This window comes from Penicilliopsis zonata (assembly GCF_001890105.1).
Source record: "Penicilliopsis zonata CBS 506.65 unplaced genomic scaffold ASPZOscaffold_20, whole genome shotgun sequence".
Taxonomy (NCBI): Eukaryota; Fungi; Ascomycota; class Eurotiomycetes; order Eurotiales; family Aspergillaceae; genus Penicilliopsis; species Penicilliopsis zonata.
The window spans coordinates 97,597-119,264 of record NW_019208928.1 but is presented as its reverse complement, the minus strand read 5'-3'; the positions used below and the strand labels follow the sequence as shown (position 1 = coordinate 119,264).

Genomic DNA, 21,668 nt, shown 5'->3' with positions numbered 1-21,668 from the left:
ATTGCCCGTAGGCCGCATTTGTGCTCGATACCCGTTGCGCTGGCTATTTTTGACGCGAACAAAGAGACTGCTGCGTAATCACTTCGAAGTGCCATGACGATCCTGAGACGGGCGAAACACCAATCACGGCACGCTGTGCACAGCGATTACTCGATCGGGGAAAAGCACTCTAGACAGATAGCCCGCAAGGCTTGGCATCATGAGCGTTTCCTTTTTTTGTCCACAGCTTCCAGAGGCGCCCGAATGATAGGGGCTAGAGGTCTTCATTGAACGAGAAGTGGAACGGTTTTGTGGAGCATGCCGGCCTGCGATGTTTTTCTAGACACTCTCTGCGGAGTCACTGGGCCGTTCATCATTTTCCTGGTGTAGATATTCTTCCCACGCTCCCACGCTCCCTCGCTGCCCATGATCGCTGTCAATCATTGAAATCTAGTGACCAGCAGATGCTGTGCGATGCCAGTCGCTCGAAGGAGCGAGTACAGGAGGCCTCTTGCGACAGTGTCCCTTCCCTCAAGTTTGGGTTCAACGCAGGGCCGGCTATCCGGTATAAAAGCTCATCGAATGAACGATCCTCGGTCAATATTTGAATTGAGTCAGTCTTGCATATTATCCTAGACGAAAGCAGATGCGAGTCAGCGTCCCAGACAGACCCACCATCACGGCAGCTGGAACCTACCTAGGTACCTTTCCTCCAGGCGCCCCAGTGGGTGAATAAAATCGGTTTACGACACCATCCACAGTTAAAGACCGCCAGAGCCAAGGTCTCAATCGCCAGGCTTACCCAGGAGCAGTTGTAATCGTCTCGTCTTTGTCCCTGCTCCCTTCAGACTGATCTCCTCACGATGGCTGCGCGGCGAAGTCACGGCCAGAAGAAGTGCCTGCCTTGCAAGGCACGACGCATGAAGGTGCGTGTTTTGTGGTGCCTGAGGCCTCAATCACATGTCTTCCTCCACCATGATTCAGAAAAGAAAGGCTGACACCTTCTTCTTACAGTGCTCGGAGACACGTCCAGGATGTGAACAGTGTTCCAACCACCGGCTGGTCAGCCAGAATAACTCGCCCTCGTTGATCTGGTCTGACATTCGGATTAAATCTCGCCCACCCACGCCGAGCTCGTCGTCGTCGTCCACGGCAAGCGAGGACTCGGTCGACCTGATGGCCTCCGAGCAGAAGCTCAACTTGGAGGACCTTGAGCTCATGATGAACTGGTGTACAGCAACATACCGCTCGCTGGCGCGGACCAGTGCTGGTGAACGGGTCTGGCAGTCTGTCGTGCCTCGCGAGTCGCTGCGAAACCCGTTTCTGATGCGGGGCGTGCTCGCTCTCTCGGCGCTGCACCTGGCCTTCACACACCGTGGGAAACAGCAAAAGGAGTACCTGAAAACGGCGCAGGCTCATCAGACACACGCCCTCGGCGGCCTCACACTGGCGGGTGCCGTCAGCGAGAGAAACTGCAATGCCACCTTTGCCCTGTCTAGCCTGATGATTGTGTTTTCGATTGCCTTTCCCCTACTCGTGAGGCCGACCTCTACCCACACGTCGCTCGATGATCTGTGCCGAGTATTCAGTATCACCCGGCGGTCGATCAAGGTGCTGATCGAGATCATTCCCTGGGTCCAGGACGGTGAGATGGGATCTCTGACCACTCGGGAAGAGGATCCTGCGCCGCAGATGCCGGACACATCCAAGCTGGCCATTCTGTTTCTGCACAACCTCAACACCACGTTCTCGAATCATGATCCCCACCACGAAACGGCCGTCTACACGGAAACCATCCAGATACTGGGTGAATGTCTGGAGAAACTGCTTAGGGGCGGGGAGCCAAGTCTGATCGCGTTCCGATGGATCCATCGACTGCCTGCACGCTACCTCGACCTGCTCACAGACCGCCAGCCGCTCGCCCTGACCATACTGGCGCACTACTGCGTGATCCTGCATCACCTTCGGGACCGCTGGTGGATGGGAGACTGGGGGACCCGGATCTTGAGGGAGATCAGCCAAGTGCTCGGCTGCCAGTGGACGCAATCCATCAGCTGGGCGATCGATGCGACTGGATTCGTGCCTGGGACTTAAAATCGTCGATGTGCCGTTGGAACCACAACGCATCGATAACTATATACACGATAACATCGGATAGCCCAGGGCAGGGTAAATATCTTCCCTTGTTGAAAGGGTTTGGGTTAAGTCCAAGAAAGGACAGCCAGGCCCCCCTGCTCGAATCGCACATGATTGGCCTTCACAGGAGTTCACCAGCGTTGGAGACTTCCAGGATGCTTATACATCATTCCCCGCCGCCAGTCTTGGGTTTGGAGGACGGGTTGAGAAGGACTAGGATCAAGCCTCATGAAGTTGAATGTAGTGATTAAAGGATATGAATTCCTGGGCATATCCAGTTCATTCACCATAGAATAGAAATTGGGCTAATACTTCCAAGCCTTGTCAACGCTTATTGCTGGTCTATTCTGTCATCATCACCTCAGTAATATAAGAGCTATCGAATAGCTGACCTGATAAAATTTACTGGTCTTATATGAGGACCTCCAATAGATGATAATATTTTTTTTTACATATTCATGAAAACAGTCAGAAGATACCCTGTACTACATAGGTATCTAAACTACCTAACTAAGAATTGCCTGAATACTCTGTAGTGATGCAAAGATCATGCAACCTGATAAGCGGGCGCCGTCTCATTGGAAGCGAAAGCAATTCCCCCGATGTGGGGTGAAAAGGAGAAAAAAGCAACGAGGAATTGATAATAATAAAAGTGTCATCATGTCTAGTGCGCACTCAAAGGTTCTTTTTTGTGTCTATCATCGAATCGGCCGTGCAGAGTCCAGGATCGCAAAAAAAAAGAAACAAAAGAAAATAACAGACATTTAAACGAAGAATATGAAGAGGAGAGCAATGAGGGGAGAGAAACGAAGATTAGACATGAAGCAAGTCATTGCCAGGGGGGTATCGATACAGTCAAGAGAAGAAGAAGGAGAAGCAAGTGTACAGGATTCCAAACAGAGTAAGTGAACGAGGCTCAGCTGGCCGGCGACTGCTTGCGCTGGTCATGCGAGCGTTCCAGTTCCTTCAGACGATCTCTCGACGCCGTCCGGACACGCTGCAGCTCCTGTTCCTCCTGCTGGCGAAATTTCTCTTCTGCGCCGGGGGGAGGGATATACGCGTTCGCCACACCGCCTGAAACCAAGTCAGCGGAGATTCCGATATTTTTCTTCTTGCAACCTTACCTCGTCCGAGAAAGTGACGCCCCTGTTCCTGGCGCTGAGGCGGAAGCTCGACATCCTGACTCTCGCGCGCGAGCTCCGGATGCTGCGGGTCGTTGACGACCATGTTGCCGGAGCCTCCGCGCCCGGTGGTATATATGTCTTGTTTGATGGTTGGGGTGACGAGATCTTTGGCCGACGAGCCGTTCGATTCCTTTGAGAAAATGTTGCCTACACGGAAAGCAGTGAGCGGGGTTGTCGCCGAGAACAGCTTAACAAGGGGGGGAGGGGGGGGATGGAAGGCTTACCTGCGCCTCCGCGCCCGTGGGAGACTTGACGACCAGACATGGCGGGATTACAGTGTATCACAGGTTCAAGAATGGTAAAAGGTGAAGATGAAGAAGAAGAAGCCGGTGGGAGTTGTGGGTTGAATGGCAATGATGGTGTCAAGACCAGGGACGCTGTTGTGGCCAGGAATCGTGGGCGACCCCTCTTGTGGTCCCCGCCCGCAAACTTTCCAGCAGACTTTCAAACCTCACCGTTTGCAGCGGATGAGACTATTCCAGCGTCTTGCAATGGCAGCACAATTAATCGACAGAGAACCAGACCGTGCAGGGATAATTCCAGCGGGCAGAATGAAGAATCCGGGCCCCAAGTGTTGGGGGTGCAGTCGCCTTCGAGGCTCCACCGCAAAATCTCTGAGATACGCGTGGCTGAGGGTGGATTTTCTGTCGATTTTGCCCTGTGGATTTGCCTCTATTTCCCCCACAGTTCTAGGCCCTAGTTTATTCTGTGCTTGATGGATGAGTTAGGGCTGAGCCGGGATAATACTTATTTTTTTACTACGGAGTATACGGAGTATTCGAGAAGTGGTAGTGTTTGTCTGCTATTATTGAGTGTTGGGGTCTGAAAGCAATGTCTGTCTGTCACTATTAAGAGGTGGATTCTACTATCAATAATTCCTCGAATAATAGACAAGATTGTGGTCCATATTGTACTCGGTTGACTGTATATATAGTATATCTGGTTAATGTTTTTGCTATTCTTTATTCTGTTCTATCAAGATGTTTTTCTGTTCAGTAATAAATCTTCATAAGGATTAATACTCAGTGATATAGTAGGTATTCATTAATATTCATGGCATTAAGGTCAATAGCCAGTTCTTCCGACAACGATGTCTGTCCCATAAATTATATTTTACATATCTTAGGTTGTATTGATAAAAATATAAACATATCTAATTTATATATGTATTTAACTATTATATAAATAACTAGGTAGTTATCCTGTAACTACCTGACACTAAGATTATTGGCCTTGTGTACCTTGTAGCGTTGTATGTACATAGCAAGAACCAAGCAAGGATCAAGCGAGGACTTGGATCTAGTGAGCCCTGTTGAGCATATATTTTTCAGATTATCGAGTCTAGTTAGCTAATAGAATATAGTATTCATAATTCTCGCCTGTAATATCCCCGGTTCCCGCCTATAATATCCCTTCATAGTTTAAATCCCTCTAGACGCACTTGAATGGATCAACCCTAGTTATATTACTCCGTACAATGTTACAATACCTGTGGATATTTTCAGTTTAATGTAGATATAAAATAAACTGTATGTTTACTATATACCTAGGTAGTACCCTATTATGTGGCAACTGAAGTACTAGGTATGATTCATACTGTTTCAGACCACATGAAGTCTAAGTCACTATTCACTATCTGGTACCCCTTTATAATCATGATTACTCTGTATGTAGCTGTTTCTATGAACTCAGCAGATCCAGCAAGAAACTACCAAGTAATTAGTTGTAGGCTAGTGGCAATTAACCAACTTATCCTTGTTTACCATACAAACTAATCTCTAGCTAGCTTCTACTACATATGTAGGAGTCATCCTTGCGGCATCACCCTCAGGACTGCAGAGTATATGTCAATGGAGTCTTCCTAGACACCTAGCTTTACCAGGCACCTAATATTCTTAGATATATCTTAGATATCTATATAGCTATAAATGATTCAACTAAACCATGGGTATATAACTACCTATTCTCTATTCTCCAAACGGAACCGGATGTTATTGATAACCCGCAGTGGACTCGATTCCCCCCCCCACCAGGCCACTTTCCATTATGCAACTTCTTATCAGATGGAAACCGTGCCGAAGCCCAACCGACAGTATATTTAAGCCTGGAATCAGGCCCTCGCTAGGAGGTAATCCAGGTCATTCGTTCAGTTCATGAGATCAGGTCCCGATTGCCCATCATGTGGTGGGTTGTAGCATTCTTTCTCTCTGTCTCTGTGCAGTTTACACTCGCTACTACTACTTCCACTGCGAACTACACTGCCAACTGCGATGTCACTGTCCTTCAGACCTTCCTTCCAAGTTCTTCCAATGCCACCGTTGTCTTTGCGAGTCACTTGGCGGACAATTCTACGTGGGACGTGGTCGACGACGTCGGGTATCCCACCTCTCCCTCGGGGCTCCCGGCTCTTTGCGTCCTGAAGGTCGAGGTGCCTTCCTCCGACTCTTCTTTCTTCAACTTTGCCCTTTTCCTGCCAGACGACTGGAACTCCCGATTCCTGTATTTCTTCCCTTTCTTTCCTCTCTTCCTCTCTTCCTCTGTTCCCTTTCTCTTCTTTATTCTGACCTGGATAGCGGCGTCGGCAATGCAGCATGGTCTGGCGGTATTCACTGGTCACACATGGTAAGAATGCTTCTTAAGAGCTGCTTCAAGAATTGCTTCTCAAGAATTGTCAAAAGCTGACAGGCAATGACAGGCAGCAGGAGTGAAATACGGCTTTGCCACCATGTCCACCGATACCGGCCATAACGGGACCACGGCCTCTTGGGCGTACAATAACACGGAGGCGATTGCCGACTGGGGCTGGCGGTCAATGCATTACTCGACGGTCTACGCCAAGATCGTCTCAGAGGCGTACTACAACGAGACTCTGGCCTATAGCTACTTTGACGGCTGCTCCACCGGTGGTCGGCAGGGCCTCAAGGCCGCCCAGACCTTCCCAGACGACTTTGATGGCGTCCTGATTGGAGCACCTCCATGGTGGACGACTCGGATCCAACTGTACAATTTGAAGGTGCAGACCTTTAACGCGTTGAACTCCAGCGCCTCGTCTATTTCTGCCGACATGTTCACCATCCTGGCCGACGAGGTCTTGAGGCAATGCGATCCGCAAGACGGGCTTGTGGACTCGGTCATCTCCAACCCAGAACGCTGTGTGTTCAAGCCGTCGACCCTGCTCTGCGCCAACGAGACCGAGGCTGAGAACAGCCCTGCCACTTGTTTGACAAGTGACCAGATCAACATCCTGTACCATATCTATACCGACTGGATCGACGGCAACCAAACGTACATCTCCTCTCATCTGGAACTGGGCAGCGAATCAGCCTGGTCGTCAACGCTGGGATCCAACGGGATCTACGCAAACTACGAGGGTTATGTCCAGTACGTGATGCAGCAGGGCACCGACTGGACCTGGGAGATGCTAGACTACGACACCGTGCTCTTGTCCGACTCGATGAACCCAGGCAACTCCAATGCCGATGACTTTGACATGAGCGCCTTTCAGGACCGCGGTGGCAAGCTACTGCATTTCCACGGCTGGGCTGATCCTTCTGTTCCACCAGGCGATAGTGTTTACCTGTATGAGCATGTCGAGCAGGCCATGGCCAATTCCACCATCGACGAGTTCTACCGTCTATTCATGGTCCCGGGAATGGAGTAGGTTCTTCCTCTTTCTTCTTTTCCTTTTTTGGTTTGAACTTCTTCTTTCTAACCTTTTCTTTCAGACACTGCGCTTCCACACCCGATATCATGAACGCCCCCTGGTATATTGGTGGAGCCACGCAGCCCACCACCTTATCAGACAACATCCAGGAACAGCCGGAAATCGGGAACCGCACTCAAGACGCGCTGGTGGCGCTCATGGCCTGGGTGGAGGAAGGAATCGCCCCGCCCTACCTCACGGCGAAAACATGGGCCATCAACTCCACCGAATTTACCGATGATTCCCTTGTCGCCCGTCGCCGTCCGATCTGTCCCTACCCGCACGAAGCGAGGTACGTATCCGGGAACGTCAACGAGTCCTCGAGCTGGACGTGCGATTCCCCAGTATCTACTGTTAGTGAGAGCACCGTTAATGGGACCACCGGCAATGGGACCACCGTCAATGAGAGCAACGCCACTAATGCGAGCAACGCTACTACTCAGAAGCAGAAGCAGAAAGTGACTTCTTCTGCCGGGTCTCTACATTATGGAATACTCTCGAATATGTGGTGTCTGGCGGCATATGCGCTGTTTTTTCTGCTTGTATAGTGAATAATAGTGATATAGTATAATAATATCTATCTTCCATCATCTTGTTGTTGTCAAGAGAAAAGCGGATGTACTCCGAGTCAAATCTAATCTGATCCGTTCCGGATCCATCGGCTCGTCATCTCAGTCTGGGCGCCCAGATCCGGATTGCAACTATCCTCCGAAATTAGGAGTGGAGATGAATTATTACTTGGAGCTGGTGGTTAGTGTAGAGCGAGCAGATTATGTAAATGTTACGAGTGGCTTTTAGATGTATTCCAACAATGGAGTTGTCTCTTATCTTTTCATCCAAGGCTAGTCATGGCTTCTCGTGTCCAAGCTCCAACAAGATTTAGCTGCATTAGTGTGATACTAGCAATACAGTGAACAAGTATACGGAGTATATACGATACGGAGTACGGAGTATACGGAGTACTATAGTATTCTATTTTACAGCAATTACCTGATCTTTGAGTATATCCCTACTTTGTACCTATTATTACTCTAGACAGATATAATACATAACCAATTTCAATTCTAGCATGACAGTTATTTTAGACTTCAGATCTAGATTCACAGGTCACTATATGTCACTGCAGACTACAAGTCTAGCTATAAATGTCTATTTTCTGCTCTAAACTGAGTAGATGGTCAAGACAGTATCTCAAGATACATAGTTAGTACCACTGATAACCATTAAATCGACGTCTCGTCTAACTCCTGGATATTTCCAACCATATTGGAAGAGTCCCTGCAGACTCATCCCCAAATCTCCATCTCCAGCTCGGTACAAGGCAGGGCAATTAGAGGGGAGTAATTTAGTCTATTTATGTTCTACATACTAACTACATTACTACATAGTATATGAGCATAATACTACATAGTATATGAGCATAATGAGAGTGAATGCGGGGAATTTGCGGTCCGACGGGCCATTTCATTTTGCCTGATCTCCCCGTGGCTATTTACCCGCATTCCGGCGGATTTCTCTCCAAGAGAAGCATGTCCCTTTTATAAAGGAGAGACGATGCGTCGCCGTCCACGGGCACCTGCGACTTGCCGTGTTTCTACGGCTGTTGCTGTCCTTGTTATTTTTGATGACCCAAGAAACATTACCCCTCGCCCAGCGGCTGCCGCCGCTCATCATGGGCGGCGCGGGCTTCAGCCACCAGCTCAAGCGCGACCCCGAGACGCTGCCCGTGGCGACGATCATCCGCCGGGCGTTCGACCTGGGCCTCCGGGCCATCGACACCTCGCCTTACTACGAGCCGTCGGAAACGTTGTTGGGCGCCGCGCTGGCCGACCCGACCGTCGCGGAGGCGTATCCGCGCGACCAGTACGTGTTGATGACCAAAGTCGGCCGCATCACGGCGGACAAATTCGACTACTCGCCTTCCTGGGTGCGGCAGTCGGTTGAGCGGTCCCTGCAGCGCCTCCGCACAAGCTATCTGGACGTGGTGTTCTGCCATGACGTCGAGTTTGTCTCTGTCGACGCCGTGGTGACGGCCGTGGGTACGTTGTTCGAGCTGGTTGCCGAGGGTCATATCCGCCACGTTGGCGTCTCCGGGTATCCGATCGAGGTGCTGGTGGACATTGCACGGCGGGTGCGCGCTGTCTACGGGCGCCCGCTGGACATTGTGCAGAACTGGGCCCAGCTGACGCTGCAGAACAGTACGTTGGAGCAGGAAGGGTTCGCCCAGCTCCGCGAGCAAGGGGTCCGCATCGTCTGCAGCTCGAGTCCGCTGGCCTCGGGGCTGCTGCGTGCCAACGGCGTCCCCCAGGGGAGTCTGGGCGATTGGCACCCTGCCCCCGCCGGGTTACGGGCAGCGGCCAAGCAGGCTGCCGACTGGGTTGCTGGCCGGGGGGACTCCCTGGCGGCGCTGTCGCTGCGGTACGCCCTCAGTCGAGCCCACCGGGCCAGCGAGGGGAGCGACGATTTCACCGTCCGCACCATCTCGGGAGTCAGCTCGCTGGCGGAAGTCGAGCAGAACATACTCGCTGCACGGGCAATCCTCCGCACATCCCACCCTGACGGTCTTTCGGCAGACGACGAGCTGGACGAGGAGGCCGAGCGGCGGGATTTGCCCCTGTACGAAGAGGTGCGCCGGATTCTGGGGCCGTGGGTGGACTTTGATTTTTCCACGCAGAAACCGAGGCAGAACGCAAGACTTTAGAAACAGAAATAAACCAATAATAGACTGCAAATATAATTAAAACCCTGGATCCGAACCCTGGAATCCACCGGCAAAATGCCCCAGAAATTGGCTATCCTCCGTAAACTCCGTCTATCCCCCGCAACCCCCGCAGGAGTCCCTCAGTCCATATAAAAGCCGACGGTAATTCTCGCGGGAATTTTTCCCGGCCTCTCCCCCCCCCCCCCCCCCCCTCATCTCGAGTCGATTTGTTTCTCTCTCACGCTGTTTCGTCTCTATCTTTCTTCCCCACGCCCACGGAGATCTGCATCTGGTTCTGCTATTGAATCTTATCGATGGTGATGTCTCCGTCAGACCCACTGCTGCCCCCGGGCCTCGCTGCTTATCGCCGTCGGGCTCATCGCGCCTGCGACAAGTGCAACGAGTCCCGTACACGCTGTTCCGGCGACCGGCCGTGGTAGGACGTCCATCAAGGTGTTGGCAAAATAGCACTATATCCCGATCACTGACCTCGTAGTCGTCGCTGTCTAGGTATCTACCGAGCGTTTCCCCGACGGTGTCTTTGGGAAGTGGAGTGATCTCACTGCTACTGCGTTAGACTACGGCCACTCGTGCGTTTACAATCGCGAGGCTAAAAAGAGAGGGCGTAAACCCCTCGCCTCACGTCGACTGTCGCCTCATAGCTCGCATAGTCTACCCTCGCCCACCAGATCGCGCGAGAGTGACCGAGCGGCTCTTCCTCCTCCTCCTCCTCCTCATCATCATCCTACTCTGCCGACGCCAGATCATGATGAGTTGCCGCCATCGCTGCCGCAATTGGCCTCGCCGGTAGAGAGCCGGTACCCTCTTCCACCACCGCTACCACTACAAACACCACAAGTACAACCGTCGCTTCTTTATCCAGAATCCCCGTCGTTCGTCGTCCCTCCAGCCGTGGCTGACCCGCCGCGAGGTAGTGTGGCCGAACCGCTGTGTCGATATCGCTGTCTCGACCCGTTGCTGCCCGCGCTGCAGCATCTGATCGCCCCCTCCGTGGCGTGCGATTTACTGGACATCTTCTTCAAGAAACCGGGGACCTCGCTGTTCCATTTCGCATCGCCGTACGTGATCACCCATGTCGTGCGACGGAAGGCGCTGTTGCATCCGACGCAGCCGCGCCCGACCTCGCCGGCCTTGCTCGCCACGATGCTGTGGTGTGCGGCGCAGACAGCGGACGTCGGACCCTTTTATGTGCCTGGTTCGCGGGCGAAGATCATCGATGGCCTGTTTTCGTTGTCCATGTCGTTGCTGCGCCAGAGGGATGTCGATGATTGGTACCGAGTGCATGGTTAGTCATTTTATTTCCTTTTTTCTTCAAAAGGAAAAAAAAGAATCCTTCTTTCAAGCAATACTCATATTTTGTAGGAGGCTGGAGACTGATAGATGATTGTGTGATGGATCCGGACCATATTCAGTGGGCCGCCTCCCATCGAACGTTTCCCGAACGCCCGAGCGTCAACGTCGACGACGTGTTTACCCTCATACTGCTGACTATTGTGATCTCCGGCGGCGACTTCAAGGCTGACTGTCTGAAGTGGTGGAGCAAGACAACTCGTCTCGTCAAACTTCTACGACTGAACTGTCTTGATCGCGGGTGGCCCGACTGCCCCGATGACAGCGGGCAGCAAGAGTTCGCCTCTCTCGAGGCTCAGGAGGAGGAGCGCCGTGCGTTCTGGCTGACCTACTGCCTTGACCGGCACCTAGCCCTCTCCTTCAACTCGCCGCTACACATCTACGACTCCGAGTGCCATGTCTTCACCCCCTTGCCGGAGCGCGTTTGGGAGAACCTCGAGGCCTTTGCGCCTGAGACGCTGCCGCCGCGCAGCCTGGGTCCACCCCTCATCATCTCGGGCGCCGGCTTCTTCGAGTACTTCCTGCCACTGATGGCTATCCTGGGAGACATCATCGATTTTCACCATCGCCAGTCGCACCCGCGCATGGCCGCCTGCGACTATTCGCAGCCGCTGGGTATCATCGAGGACATGCTGCTCCACTGTGAGCATAGTCTCACCACGCTCCCCTTGCTGGACGCAGCCGCCGCGACGGCCTCGCCACACTGTTCATCAAGCTCGCCGCACGAGTACGAGCTTTCCCACCTCGACTCGAACAACCCTGGTAGTAGTAGTAATGGTGGTGCTAGCGCCACTGCTCGGGCCCATCGAAGCAGCATCGGCAGCAGCATGGACCTCTCCGACCGTGGCATCCAGCTGGTGATCGCGTACAGCACGCACATTTTACACGTGCTGCACGTGCTGCTGCACGGGAAATGGGACGCCATGTCGATGCTGGAGGAGAACGACGACTGGATCACCTCGCCGCGGTTCATGAAGTGCGCGTCGCACGCCATTGCCGCTGCCCAGTCGCTCGCCCACATCCTTACCTTCGACCCGGAGCTGGCCTTCATGCCATACCTGTTCGGCATCTACATGCTGCACGGCAGTTTCATCCTGCTGCTCTTTGCGGACCGCATGCCGCAGCTCGGGCCGAACGAGTCGGTTGAGCAGGCGTGCGAGATCATCATCCGGGCGCATGAGGCGTGCGTGGTGACTTTGAGTACAGACTTTCAGGTACCACCTCTCTCAAGAAGTATTTTAGGTTATGCGTGCTGATTCGTGCGTTCAGAAAACCTTCCGAAAAGCTCTTCGCTCGACGCTGCTCAGTTTCCAAGGCACGAACCCATCCGTGGACTTTTCCAAGGCCCGCCGGACGGTCTTGTCTGTTTATCGATGGACGAGGGGAGACCGGGGGTTAGCTTTATAGTTGCATGTGAATAGTGCCTACATGTTGTATAAAACAGTCAAGAGACTTAAAATCCTTGAATAGTATACTATCCGATCGGTTAATGCCCAATTTCTAAGGCAGACTGGCTAGCCTCGGCAATTCTCGGCTAAACTTTTAGTCTCACGAGATTGCAGTCTGGCCTCTTAAGGAATCAGAATAGCCCCCAACCCACACCAGACATAGACTATATATACAAAACAATGACGTCGCAACACCTCACCGCCGCGCAGGTGCTCGAGCACCCGGCCCTCTCGTCGGTCAAGTACACGCTGCAGCCTACCAGCAGCGGAACCTCGACGGTGTCGACGGGTCGGCGAGGGGGGCCCGTGAATCTGTATTATGAGATCCATGGACGGGGGGAGAAGAGAGTCGTGGTACGCTTATTCAAAAAAAAAAAAACCAATTCGTATGGATGAAGTATTCATAGTATTTTTTTAGTTCATTATGGGCCTAAATGCAACGCTGCAAGACTGGAAACGCCAGACCCGATACTTTGCCCACCCCTCCCGAGCAGACGAATACCAAGTTCTCGTCTTTGATAACCGGGGCATCGGACGGTCTGATAAACCGCTCTGCTTCTATTCCACGTCCGAGATGGCGCAGGATGCAGTCGACCTACTACGGAACCTGAAATGGATAGACGAAGCAGGAGGAGAAGAAGGAAACAAGGGAGAAAAGCGATGCATCCATCTCGTCGGCGCGAGTATGGGCGGGATGATCGCGCAGGAAGTCGCAATGTTGATTCCCTACCAGCTTCTCAGTCTGAGTTTGATCTGTACTGCGCCGCGGGTCGTGCGCTCGACTCCCTTCTTCGAGAACCTGCGCGGGCGCGCCGCCATGTTCCTGCCGAAACCCATTGACGCGGAACTCGACCGCATGGTGTATACGCTTTTCGGGGATGGGTTTGTCGACCACCCGGACGATGAGTATGAGGAGGGCTCGCCGAACAATTTCCCCACGAGACGGGACCGGTTCGCTGCCGGACAACTGCTTAAGAGGGCGGACACGGAATCCTTCACGAAGAAGGGGTTTCTCCTCCAGGTTGCGGCGTGCAATTTCCATAAGAAGTCGCCGGACCAGCTTAAGTTGCTTGCGGATTCCGTCGGGCGCGAGAGGATCGCTGTCATCCACGGCACGGCCGATCGCATGCTCACCTATCGCCATGCGGAGATCCTTCGCGAGGAGCTGGGTGAAGGCATCTTCTTCAAGTCGTACGAGGGTGTTGGCCATATGTTGCCCTGGGAAGTTGAGCAGGACTTGAACGAGTTGCTCGAGGGGCGGTTTAACCTGAAATAAATACACGATTATACATAGTACATACAAGATTATATACGAGGAATGAAAGGGACTACTACTACCTACTACTACTATTACTCAATTGTCTACGAATGCCACAATCGTTTCATTGAAAATCAGAGATCAATGTCCCTGTCAAGTTGATGCTATCTGCTATCTACCCGGTCTCTTGTTGAAGAGCCGCTAAGCATAACTTTTAATCTATTATAACCCCATGACCAATTGTTGAATCAGATTGTCGTTGCTCATCACCGTGCCCAAAGAAACGCCGCGTTGAGAATGGCGCCTGTTTTAAGCCTGTCGTCGTCACATACCGTCCGTAAACCCAATGCATGCTGTTGAAGATTCATAAAAAAAGAAGACAGATGGAAGAAAATTAAAGAGAAAAGTGGGGAAACAGGATACAGAAGCGAAGGTTGTTGAACTCGCTTAGGCCTTGTACTGCTCACGGAAGTACTTGGCAGCCTCGACCATGTTGGCCAGGGCAGGCTTGACCTGAGGCCAGGTACGGGTCTTAAGACCGCAGTCAGGGTTGATCCAGAGCTGCTCGGGGCGCAGGTACTCGAGCATCTCCTGCATGCGCTGCTTGAACTCCTCGGGGGCGGGGACACGAGGGCTGTGGATGTCGTAGACACCAGGGCCGATGTGGCGGGGGTAGGCCTCATCAATGAAGACCTTGAGGAGCTTGGCATCGGACTTGGAGTTCTCGATGGACAGGACATCGGCATCCAGAGCGGCGATGGCGTGGAAGAAGTCCTGGAACTCAGAGTAGCAGAAGTGGGAGTGGATCTGGGTGGAGTCCTCGACACCGGCGGTGGACAGCTTGAAGCTGTCGACGGCCCAGGTCAGGTAAGCCTCACGCTCCTTACCGGAGCGGAGGGGCAGACCCTCACGAAGAGCAGGCTCATCAACTTGGCTAAATATTTAGTTAGTTTGACATTCGAATAGAAAAAAATGCAAGCAACATTCTAGTTTCATAATTGACTCACTACACAGCCTGTTAGCGATGTGACCTTAAAAATGGAAAATAATCAAAAACTTACCATGACGAAGATACCGTTCTTCTCAAGGTCCACAACCTCGTCGCGGAGAGCAAGAGCCAGCTGCTGAGCCTGGACGGACTGGTGAACATCATCACGGGGGAAAGACCACCGGAGGCAGGTGATGGGACCAGTAAGCATGCCCTTCATGGGCTTCTTGGAGACCGAGGCGGCGTACTTGCTCTCCTTGACGGTCATGGGAGCGGGACGAGAGATGTCACCGACAATGATGGGGGGGCGGACGCAGCGAGATCCGTAAGACTGGACCCAGGCGTACTAGATTGGGTTAGAATAAATTCAATTCGCGTAACAGCAATGATTTCAACATACGGTGGTGAAAACATAACCGTCGAGTCTAATTGAAAGATTAGTAGCCATCGGACAAAAGACATGAAAGTGAAGAAAGACTCACCTCTCTCCGAAGTACTGGACCATGTCGTTACGCTCCGGCTCACCGTGAACGTAGACGTCGAGGCCAAGCTCGTCCTGGATCTGGATGCAGAGGTCGATCTCCTTGCGGATGAAGGCATCATACTCGGCCTCGGTGATCTCACCCTTGGTGAACTTGTTACGCTGGATACGGATCTCCGAGGTCTATGAAAGGGTTAGTGAATCTGCAGAGAGACCAGGGTGAGAGATGATGGGGCGGTCCACATACCTGGGGGAAGGAGCCGATGGTGGTGGTGGGGAAGAGAGGGAGGCTGAGGTGGGTCTTCTGCTGGGCGTAGCGGACGTCGAAAGCAGACTTGCGGTTGTGCATCTCGGGGGTGACCTGGCGCTGGCGCTCCTTGACGTCAGGGTTGTTGGTGCGCTTGGACTCGGCACGCGACTTCATGGCGGCGGCGTTGGCGTCCAGCTCAGCCTGCACGGCGGCAGGGCCCTGGGTGACGGCCTTGGCGAGGACGACAACCTCGTGGGCCTTCTCGACGGCGAAGGAGAACCATTGGTAGACCTCCTCGGGCAGCTTCTTCTCGCTGGCGAGAGTGTGAGGGGTGTGGAGGAGGGAGCTGGAGGTAGCGATGATGATACGCTCCTTGCCCAGAGCCTGGACAGCCTTCTCAACGAGGGCCAGGGTCTTCTGGAAGTTGTTCTTCCAGATGTTACGGCCATCGACGACACCCAGGGAGAGGACCTGCTGGGGGCCGAGCTGCTTGACGATGGTCTCGAGCTGCTCGGGGTTGCGGACCAGGTCAACGTGCAGGGCGTGGACGTTGGCAAAGGCCGACAGGACGTCAGTGTTGTGGACAATGTCACCGAAGTAGGTGGCAATGGTGATCTGAGGACCAGCGGCTCCGAGAGAGCCAAGGGCCTCGTAGGCAGGCTTGAAAGCGGCCTTGATCTCGGGCTTCAGGTCGAAGACGAGGACAGGCTCATCAATCTGGACCCTGTGATTCACCGCAGGTTAGCTTCTGGCTACCATTTTTCGACAAGGTGAGTTGAGGTTGATACTTACTGATCGGCACCAGCGGCCTTGAGGGCCTTGAGCAGCTCGACGTAGACGGGGACGAGCTTGGAGAGGTGGGTGATGGGGTCGGCAGAAGAGCCACGGTCGGCCTTACCGAGAGCCAGGAAGGAGACGGGACCGAGGAGGACGGGGCGGGTGTGGATGCCGGCCTCCTTGGCCTCGAGGAAGTGACGGACGGGCTTGGGGTCCTGGGCCAGAGAGAAGGTCTGGTTGTCCTGCAGGGTGGGCTTCACGTAGTGGTAGTTGCTGTCGAACCACTTAACCATCTCCAGGGCGGGGACGTCAACACTGCCCTTCTGGTGGCCACGACCCATGGCGAAGTACTCATCGAGGGTGTTAAGCTTCTGGGAGGTGTAACGCTCGGGAACGGCCTATGATAGGTCAGCAACCGACACGCACCCAGACTAGCGGTCAGGGGGGGAAGCGGGAGGAAGGAGGGGCAAAAGAAGGAGGGGTTATTTCTTACGTTGAAGAGCTGGATGTGGTCGAGGACATGGTCGTAGTAGGCAAAGTCGTTGGAGGGGATGATGTCGACACCGGCGTCCTTCTGGATCTTCCAGTGAGCAAGACGCAGACGCTTACCCTCAGCAAGGAGAGCGTCCTGGGTGATCTTGTCACTCCAGTAAGCTTCGGTGGCCTTCTTGAGGTCTCTCAGGACTCCCATGCGGGGGAACCCGAGGACAGAGGACTGGACCATTGTGGCTCGAGGGATGTGTATATGAATGGAGAAGTGGTATAGGAAGTCTGTAGCCTCTAATCAATCGATGAACGATGAGGAGAGACAGACAGGCAAAAGGGGAGAGAGGATGGACAGAAGAGAAGGTGAAAGGAACAGCTGCGAGCTCGAGGGAAATTTTGTGCCCCGCGGCTGGCGGCCCCCGGGACTGGCGATACTTTCCGCCGGGCACGCCATAGGCCGACACCGGCGCGGATTGGCCCAAAAGGGTCAATGGATGATCACTCTATTTGTTGTCAATACTTCGGAACTGATAAGGTCTAGAGTTTTTCTGTGGAAATACCACACTAGCTGCTATGATCGAGTGAAAATTCAGCCATTTCAAATTGCAGCCTTTTCTTCAGATAGTTTGATGAGAATGGCAGAGAGTGGAAAGGACACATTACTATAAACTAGTACAGAATACCATCTATGGAGAAGAGTAAACCAAGAGAAATCTTAACTTGCTTGATCCGACTGTACAGCTGCTCCTCAGCATCAGATTTACTACATTTACTCCCACAAAGAGTTGGAAGGTTCAAGGTGGTACAAGAAACTGCATAGTGCCAATATTACTTGGCAGTGTAAATAGGCGACACAACCTACACCTATAAAAAATAAACTCCACCAAAAGTCCAAGTTTAGTATAATAGGCTTAGGTTAAAGCCTCACTATGTCCTCTGTAGTATAGAGTACTCCGTAGTAATTAAGCACTATAATTATAGTATAGTAGAGGCCGCAGCCGGTGCCCTACAGTTCAGTATAGCTAGTAACTAGAGGGTAAACCCGGGTGATTGATTCCCCTACACTGCAATTTTAGTATAGTAGAGGTTTGATCAAGATCCACAGTGGGGTTAATTGTGAGATCCGCATGCACTGCAATTTTAGCATAATAGAGGCCAGGGTGAGGGCTTCCTTATGTGAATACTACCTAGAAGATGGGATGTAATATCTAAGAACTGCAATTTTAGTCAACTAGAAGCTTAGATAGAGGCTGTATTCAGGGCCTTAAACTATGAGAGATATGCAATACTTCAGAGATGTCTTTTGAAGCTGAATTAATCAAGAAGTGTAACATCTACATGACATGCTACATATCCTTTTCTACGGCTCTCGCTCTAAATAACTAGTACACGGCCATTGAGGATCTTAAGAGGCTGCCATTCAATTATAATTAAGCAGTATATTGGCCTAATTTCCAAACAGCCAAGTACTTGCTTTAATCTCTCAATATTATGAAGGATAACCGCAGCGAAGGGCTGAGCAACGAATGTATCTATCTGGTGCTGCTGGAACCAGCAATTGTTGATTTCCTCTCTGCCGATTGGTATTACCACATGGTTCACTACCTCAGAATTCTAGCTTAAGTAGATGAGAAGTATACCTATACTAGATATATAAGGTAGTTGAGGATATGCCTTCTACCTATGTATTAGTTCTCCTAAAATACATTTTTCTATACTGCTGGACACATAATAGGACTCGGTCATGGCCTGAACCTGGGGAAAATATAAGGCATCATACTACCGCATCGTTAGACAAGGTTGATGCCAGCTATGACACGAGCAAGGCGACACTCGCTAAATACCCAATGAGATGCAAGCGATCGTTTGAAAGTGTACTGCATTCTTAGCCTAGAGAAGCCTCGGCCTCTCGTGTCCATCATGCATATAGAGTAATATCCTAGGTAGGTATCCACCGGAGGACACTATATTTCTAGCCCTCGAAGGCAAGGTCCTATAATCTCACGAAAGAATACATATTATCATTAGATCTGTATGGAAGGAAAACTAATCCTTTGCCCTTAGAAACTCGTCCTCTATATTCATCTATGGAGAGGCTTAGCATGTCTGAGATGACGCTGAATCGGAACATTCCATAGATCGTCATGCGTGTCGAAAGCGGCAGATCAATCAAGCCGGCCTCTGAGTTGCTGCGGCAATCTTGAGCTTTCTCTCTTGCTGTGCCCGCATTTCCTGTTTCCTATCAGCCATGACCGTGGTCGATTGATATGTTTTTTTAACCTGCTCTTACCTGCTCAATTGTCTGTTTGATCACATATCGAATCACTCGAACCTCTTTCTCCTGTCCTAGTCGCAGAGCACGGGCAATAGCTTGATTTTCGATACTTGGGTTCCATTGCGGTTCCACGATGAACACTCGGTTAGCGGCTGTCAGGTTCAAGCTGAAGCGAGATATCAGTAATTACGTACTTAATGACCGCCTGGATGCCTAGGCAACTCACCCGTATGCGCCTGTTCCGGTAGTCATGATGAGGACTGGCAGGTCCGGTTTTTTAGCAAAGTCATCAAGAATGACCTGACGGCGCGTCAGAGGACAGGCGCCGTCGATGCGTTCGCACGGAATATCTTTCTCCGCGAGGCATCGCTGAATAAGATCCAGAGTGCGAGTCCAAAACGAAAATATAATACTATCAAGTGGACAGTCAATTTCCAATCGGGATGACGAACTGATTTCTGACGTGCAACATATACCTTTTAGAATTCCATAGATCTTCCTGCACATCAGTGACAAGGGTCTCCATCTTGATCGAATATCCATTTGAACGAAAATATTGATTATGGCCGACAAGACTTTCAGCCAACTTGGAAGCTTGAACATTCATATTCTCTTCTTCTTGTCCATTTTCATCCAAACAATCGGGACACAGTGGGCGCGAGTATACATCGTTATACAACTCATAGAATTCTCTGAATTCATGTGCAGGAATAGGCTTGTCGCATAGCCAGCATCTCTCACCCCCCATTCCTAGCAGACCAGCAATGTCTTCGCCGCTGTGAAAGTTTCTCTTGGTCCATGAGATTGGATCCTGGAACGTACCATGATTGCAAAAGATCCGTAACTGGAGCTGTGCTTGGAACTTTCGGAATTTGTGCTGTTGTCCGCTCTCAATGGTGCTTTCTCGCAGGGCCGTGTTCATCATCTTCAACATCTTTTCGTACTGTACTCGTTCCTCGGATGAGAGCTCTAAAAACTTTGTCTGGTCTTGCTGTTCTGGGAGATTGAGAATTTCTTTGGTCCTTCGGATACACACCGAGTCCATCAGTAGAGCTAAATTCTGGCGTGCCAGGATGCGTCGCTCTTGGCTTTCATCAAAAGGAATAGCAATGTATTTTCGAAACATCGAGAGTCTGTCCAAGGGACTGACTCGAAGAAACGAAAACAAATTCCCAATGTCTTCAAGGCGATTTTGAATGGGTGTTCCGGTAAGACACCACCGAGAATTTGCATCAAGTTCGTAACATGCTCGCCAGAATTTGGTTGCTTGTCGTCGAATTATGTGTGCTTTTCACTATCAATACAAATTTTATCATAATATGAGACAAAAAAGACAGCCCACCGACATATAAACTTACCTTCATCGAGGACAACGCGATACCAATGTATTCGATGGAGGGGACTGTATGTCTTCGTTTTGAACTCGGCTATTAGAGTATGGTAAGTTGTAATGACAATGTCGGCATGTTTCACCTTATGTCGACGGGCAGATCGTTTCTTTCCGTGGTATATAAACTCCTTGAAGCCTGGTTCAAGATGCCTATGTGAATGCCATTAGATTAAAACATAAAACATAAGGGCCATACTTACATCCGTATTTCATTGATCCAGTTATTGATCAGTACTTTAGAAATAGTCAGCCTCAGGAACAAATGGCCACATGTCTGGGAGTAACTTGAGACTCACACGCTGACGACACCACTATCAAGGTACCATGTGTGGCTTCCTCAATCTGTTCAGAGGCCCGAGCTCTCTCAGCTGCCCATTCTCTTCCGGAGTCAAGGGTTCTGACTATTAGTGCCAGAATTGATAGAGATTTCCCCAATCCCATTTCATCAGCCAGTATTCCTCCTCCGGTCTCTGATGGTTTCGTCAATCTGAAGTGTTTGGTTATAGTATGCAAGTATCTGCCGTCAATTAGAAGAAGATAAGGAAAAAGACTATTAGTCAAGCCAGGATTCTTACCGGGTTTCTCCTTCAGACTCGACAGGTTTCCACAGACTGTACTTTTCTGAGATTGGCCCCGATTCGCGCTGAACCATAAAGTCCAGGGCTTTTTCCTGATGCCTGGGTGTGCCATGTGAGCTCATATCCTTGGAAGAGACAGATAGAGACACAATTTGAACTTACGGAAGTAATTGGGTTGTGATTCGGTCATTGCCCTCCAGCCGTCTGAGATCTTCATGCCGCGTTAGATGGTTATACAGGTCTAAGATCTCTGCATCGAGGTTTCCAGAAGCCTTAGAGCCAGAGTTTTGGTGTTCGATGGGCAGCAAGACAGGATGTGGGGTTATTTCTTCCAAATCGGAAAACATCACAAAGTGAGGATTTTCATATTCGGAGCCAGGCCTTCGTTGATCGGGATGTTGCAAGTACACTCTGTTTTTGGACAGATGGGCTGAAACCATTTGTTGGTTTTCTCTTCTTCCATACACGTTGATATCAACCCGAAAGATCGCGTCGCGAATCTTTGTGGCTCTTGATATTGTATCTCGGAGGACCCCAATGTGTGCTAAGGCGTCCAGTTCGATTGTTCTCTCCTCAACGTATTTCCTCACAACATCAGATAGACGAAAATTAAGCTTCCCAACCATCGTCCCATCGGGGAACTGCAACTGTACATCTTGCGTC

At 51.2% G+C, this 21,668-nt stretch overlaps 8 protein-coding genes across 8 annotated transcripts; 5 read left to right on the top strand and 3 right to left on the bottom strand.

Annotated features, from left to right (window-relative positions):
* Window positions 1–363: 363 nt before the first annotated feature.
* Window positions 364–2,541, top strand: ASPZODRAFT_136414 (hypothetical protein). The gene is made up of 2 exons (XM_022724060.1): window positions 364–905; window positions 994–2,541. The coding sequence occupies exons 1-2, from the start codon at window positions 843–845 to the stop codon at window positions 2,071–2,073; spliced, it is 1,143 nt and encodes a 380-aa protein (XP_022577728.1). The 5' UTR covers window positions 364–842; the 3' UTR covers window positions 2,074–2,541.
* A 490-nt stretch (window positions 2,542–3,031) lies between these two features.
* On the bottom strand, window positions 3,032–3,563 carry ASPZODRAFT_154691 (hypothetical protein; the record flags this gene model as incomplete). The annotated part of the gene is made up of 3 exons (XM_022726118.1): window positions 3,032–3,189; window positions 3,240–3,446; window positions 3,524–3,563. 3 exons carry the CDS (start codon window positions 3,561–3,563, stop codon window positions 3,032–3,034), a joined length of 405 nt encoding a protein of 134 aa, XP_022577727.1.
* A 1,812-nt stretch (window positions 3,564–5,375) lies between these two features.
* ASPZODRAFT_136410 (hypothetical protein) lies at window positions 5,376–7,592 on the top strand. The gene is made up of 4 exons (XM_022724059.1): window positions 5,376–5,798; window positions 5,873–5,921; window positions 5,995–6,956; window positions 7,025–7,592. The coding sequence occupies exons 1-4, from the start codon at window positions 5,479–5,481 to the stop codon at window positions 7,548–7,550; spliced, it is 1,857 nt and encodes a 618-aa protein (XP_022577726.1). The 5' UTR covers window positions 5,376–5,478; the 3' UTR covers window positions 7,551–7,592.
* A 1,082-nt stretch (window positions 7,593–8,674) lies between these two features.
* On the top strand, window positions 8,675–9,715 carry ASPZODRAFT_154689 (hypothetical protein; the record flags this gene model as incomplete). Its single annotated transcript, XM_022726117.1, has 2 exons — window positions 8,675–9,652; window positions 9,704–9,715. 2 exons carry the CDS (start codon window positions 8,675–8,677, stop codon window positions 9,713–9,715), a joined length of 990 nt encoding a protein of 329 aa, XP_022577725.1.
* A 939-nt stretch (window positions 9,716–10,654) lies between these two features.
* Window positions 10,655–12,481, top strand: ASPZODRAFT_74828 (hypothetical protein; the record flags this gene model as incomplete). Its single annotated transcript, XM_022729995.1, has 3 exons — window positions 10,655–11,009; window positions 11,087–12,288; window positions 12,344–12,481. Coding segments are annotated over 3 exons (1,695 nt in total), but the record flags the coding sequence as incomplete, so codon positions are not given.
* A 221-nt stretch (window positions 12,482–12,702) lies between these two features.
* On the top strand, window positions 12,703–13,798 carry ASPZODRAFT_74631 (hypothetical protein; the record flags this gene model as incomplete). Its single annotated transcript, XM_022729983.1, has 2 exons — window positions 12,703–12,876; window positions 12,941–13,798. 2 exons carry the CDS (start codon window positions 12,703–12,705, stop codon window positions 13,796–13,798), a joined length of 1,032 nt encoding a protein of 343 aa, XP_022577723.1.
* Window positions 13,799–13,926: 128 nt separating this feature from the next.
* ASPZODRAFT_161721 (hypothetical protein) lies at window positions 13,927–17,365 on the bottom strand. Its single transcript, XM_022726539.1, has 8 exons — window positions 16,770–17,365; window positions 16,292–16,674; window positions 15,497–16,223; window positions 15,251–15,432; window positions 15,169–15,193; window positions 14,842–15,114; window positions 14,791–14,795; window positions 13,927–14,714 (listed from the first exon to the last, which is right to left on the bottom strand). Exons 1-8 carry the CDS (start codon window positions 16,998–17,000, stop codon window positions 14,228–14,230), a joined length of 2,313 nt encoding a protein of 770 aa, XP_022577722.1. The 5' UTR covers window positions 17,001–17,365; the 3' UTR covers window positions 13,927–14,227.
* Window positions 17,366–18,802: 1,437 nt separating this feature from the next.
* Window positions 18,803–21,666, bottom strand: ASPZODRAFT_123900 (hypothetical protein). Its single transcript, XM_022721380.1, has 9 exons — window positions 21,168–21,666; window positions 21,003–21,104; window positions 20,724–20,944; window positions 20,628–20,661; window positions 20,396–20,577; window positions 19,514–20,324; window positions 19,264–19,449; window positions 19,053–19,203; window positions 18,803–18,994 (listed from the first exon to the last, which is right to left on the bottom strand). Exons 1-9 carry the CDS (start codon window positions 21,629–21,631, stop codon window positions 18,932–18,934), a joined length of 2,214 nt encoding a protein of 737 aa, XP_022577721.1. The 5' UTR covers window positions 21,632–21,666; the 3' UTR covers window positions 18,803–18,931.
* Between the last annotated feature and the right edge of the window lie 2 nt (window positions 21,667–21,668).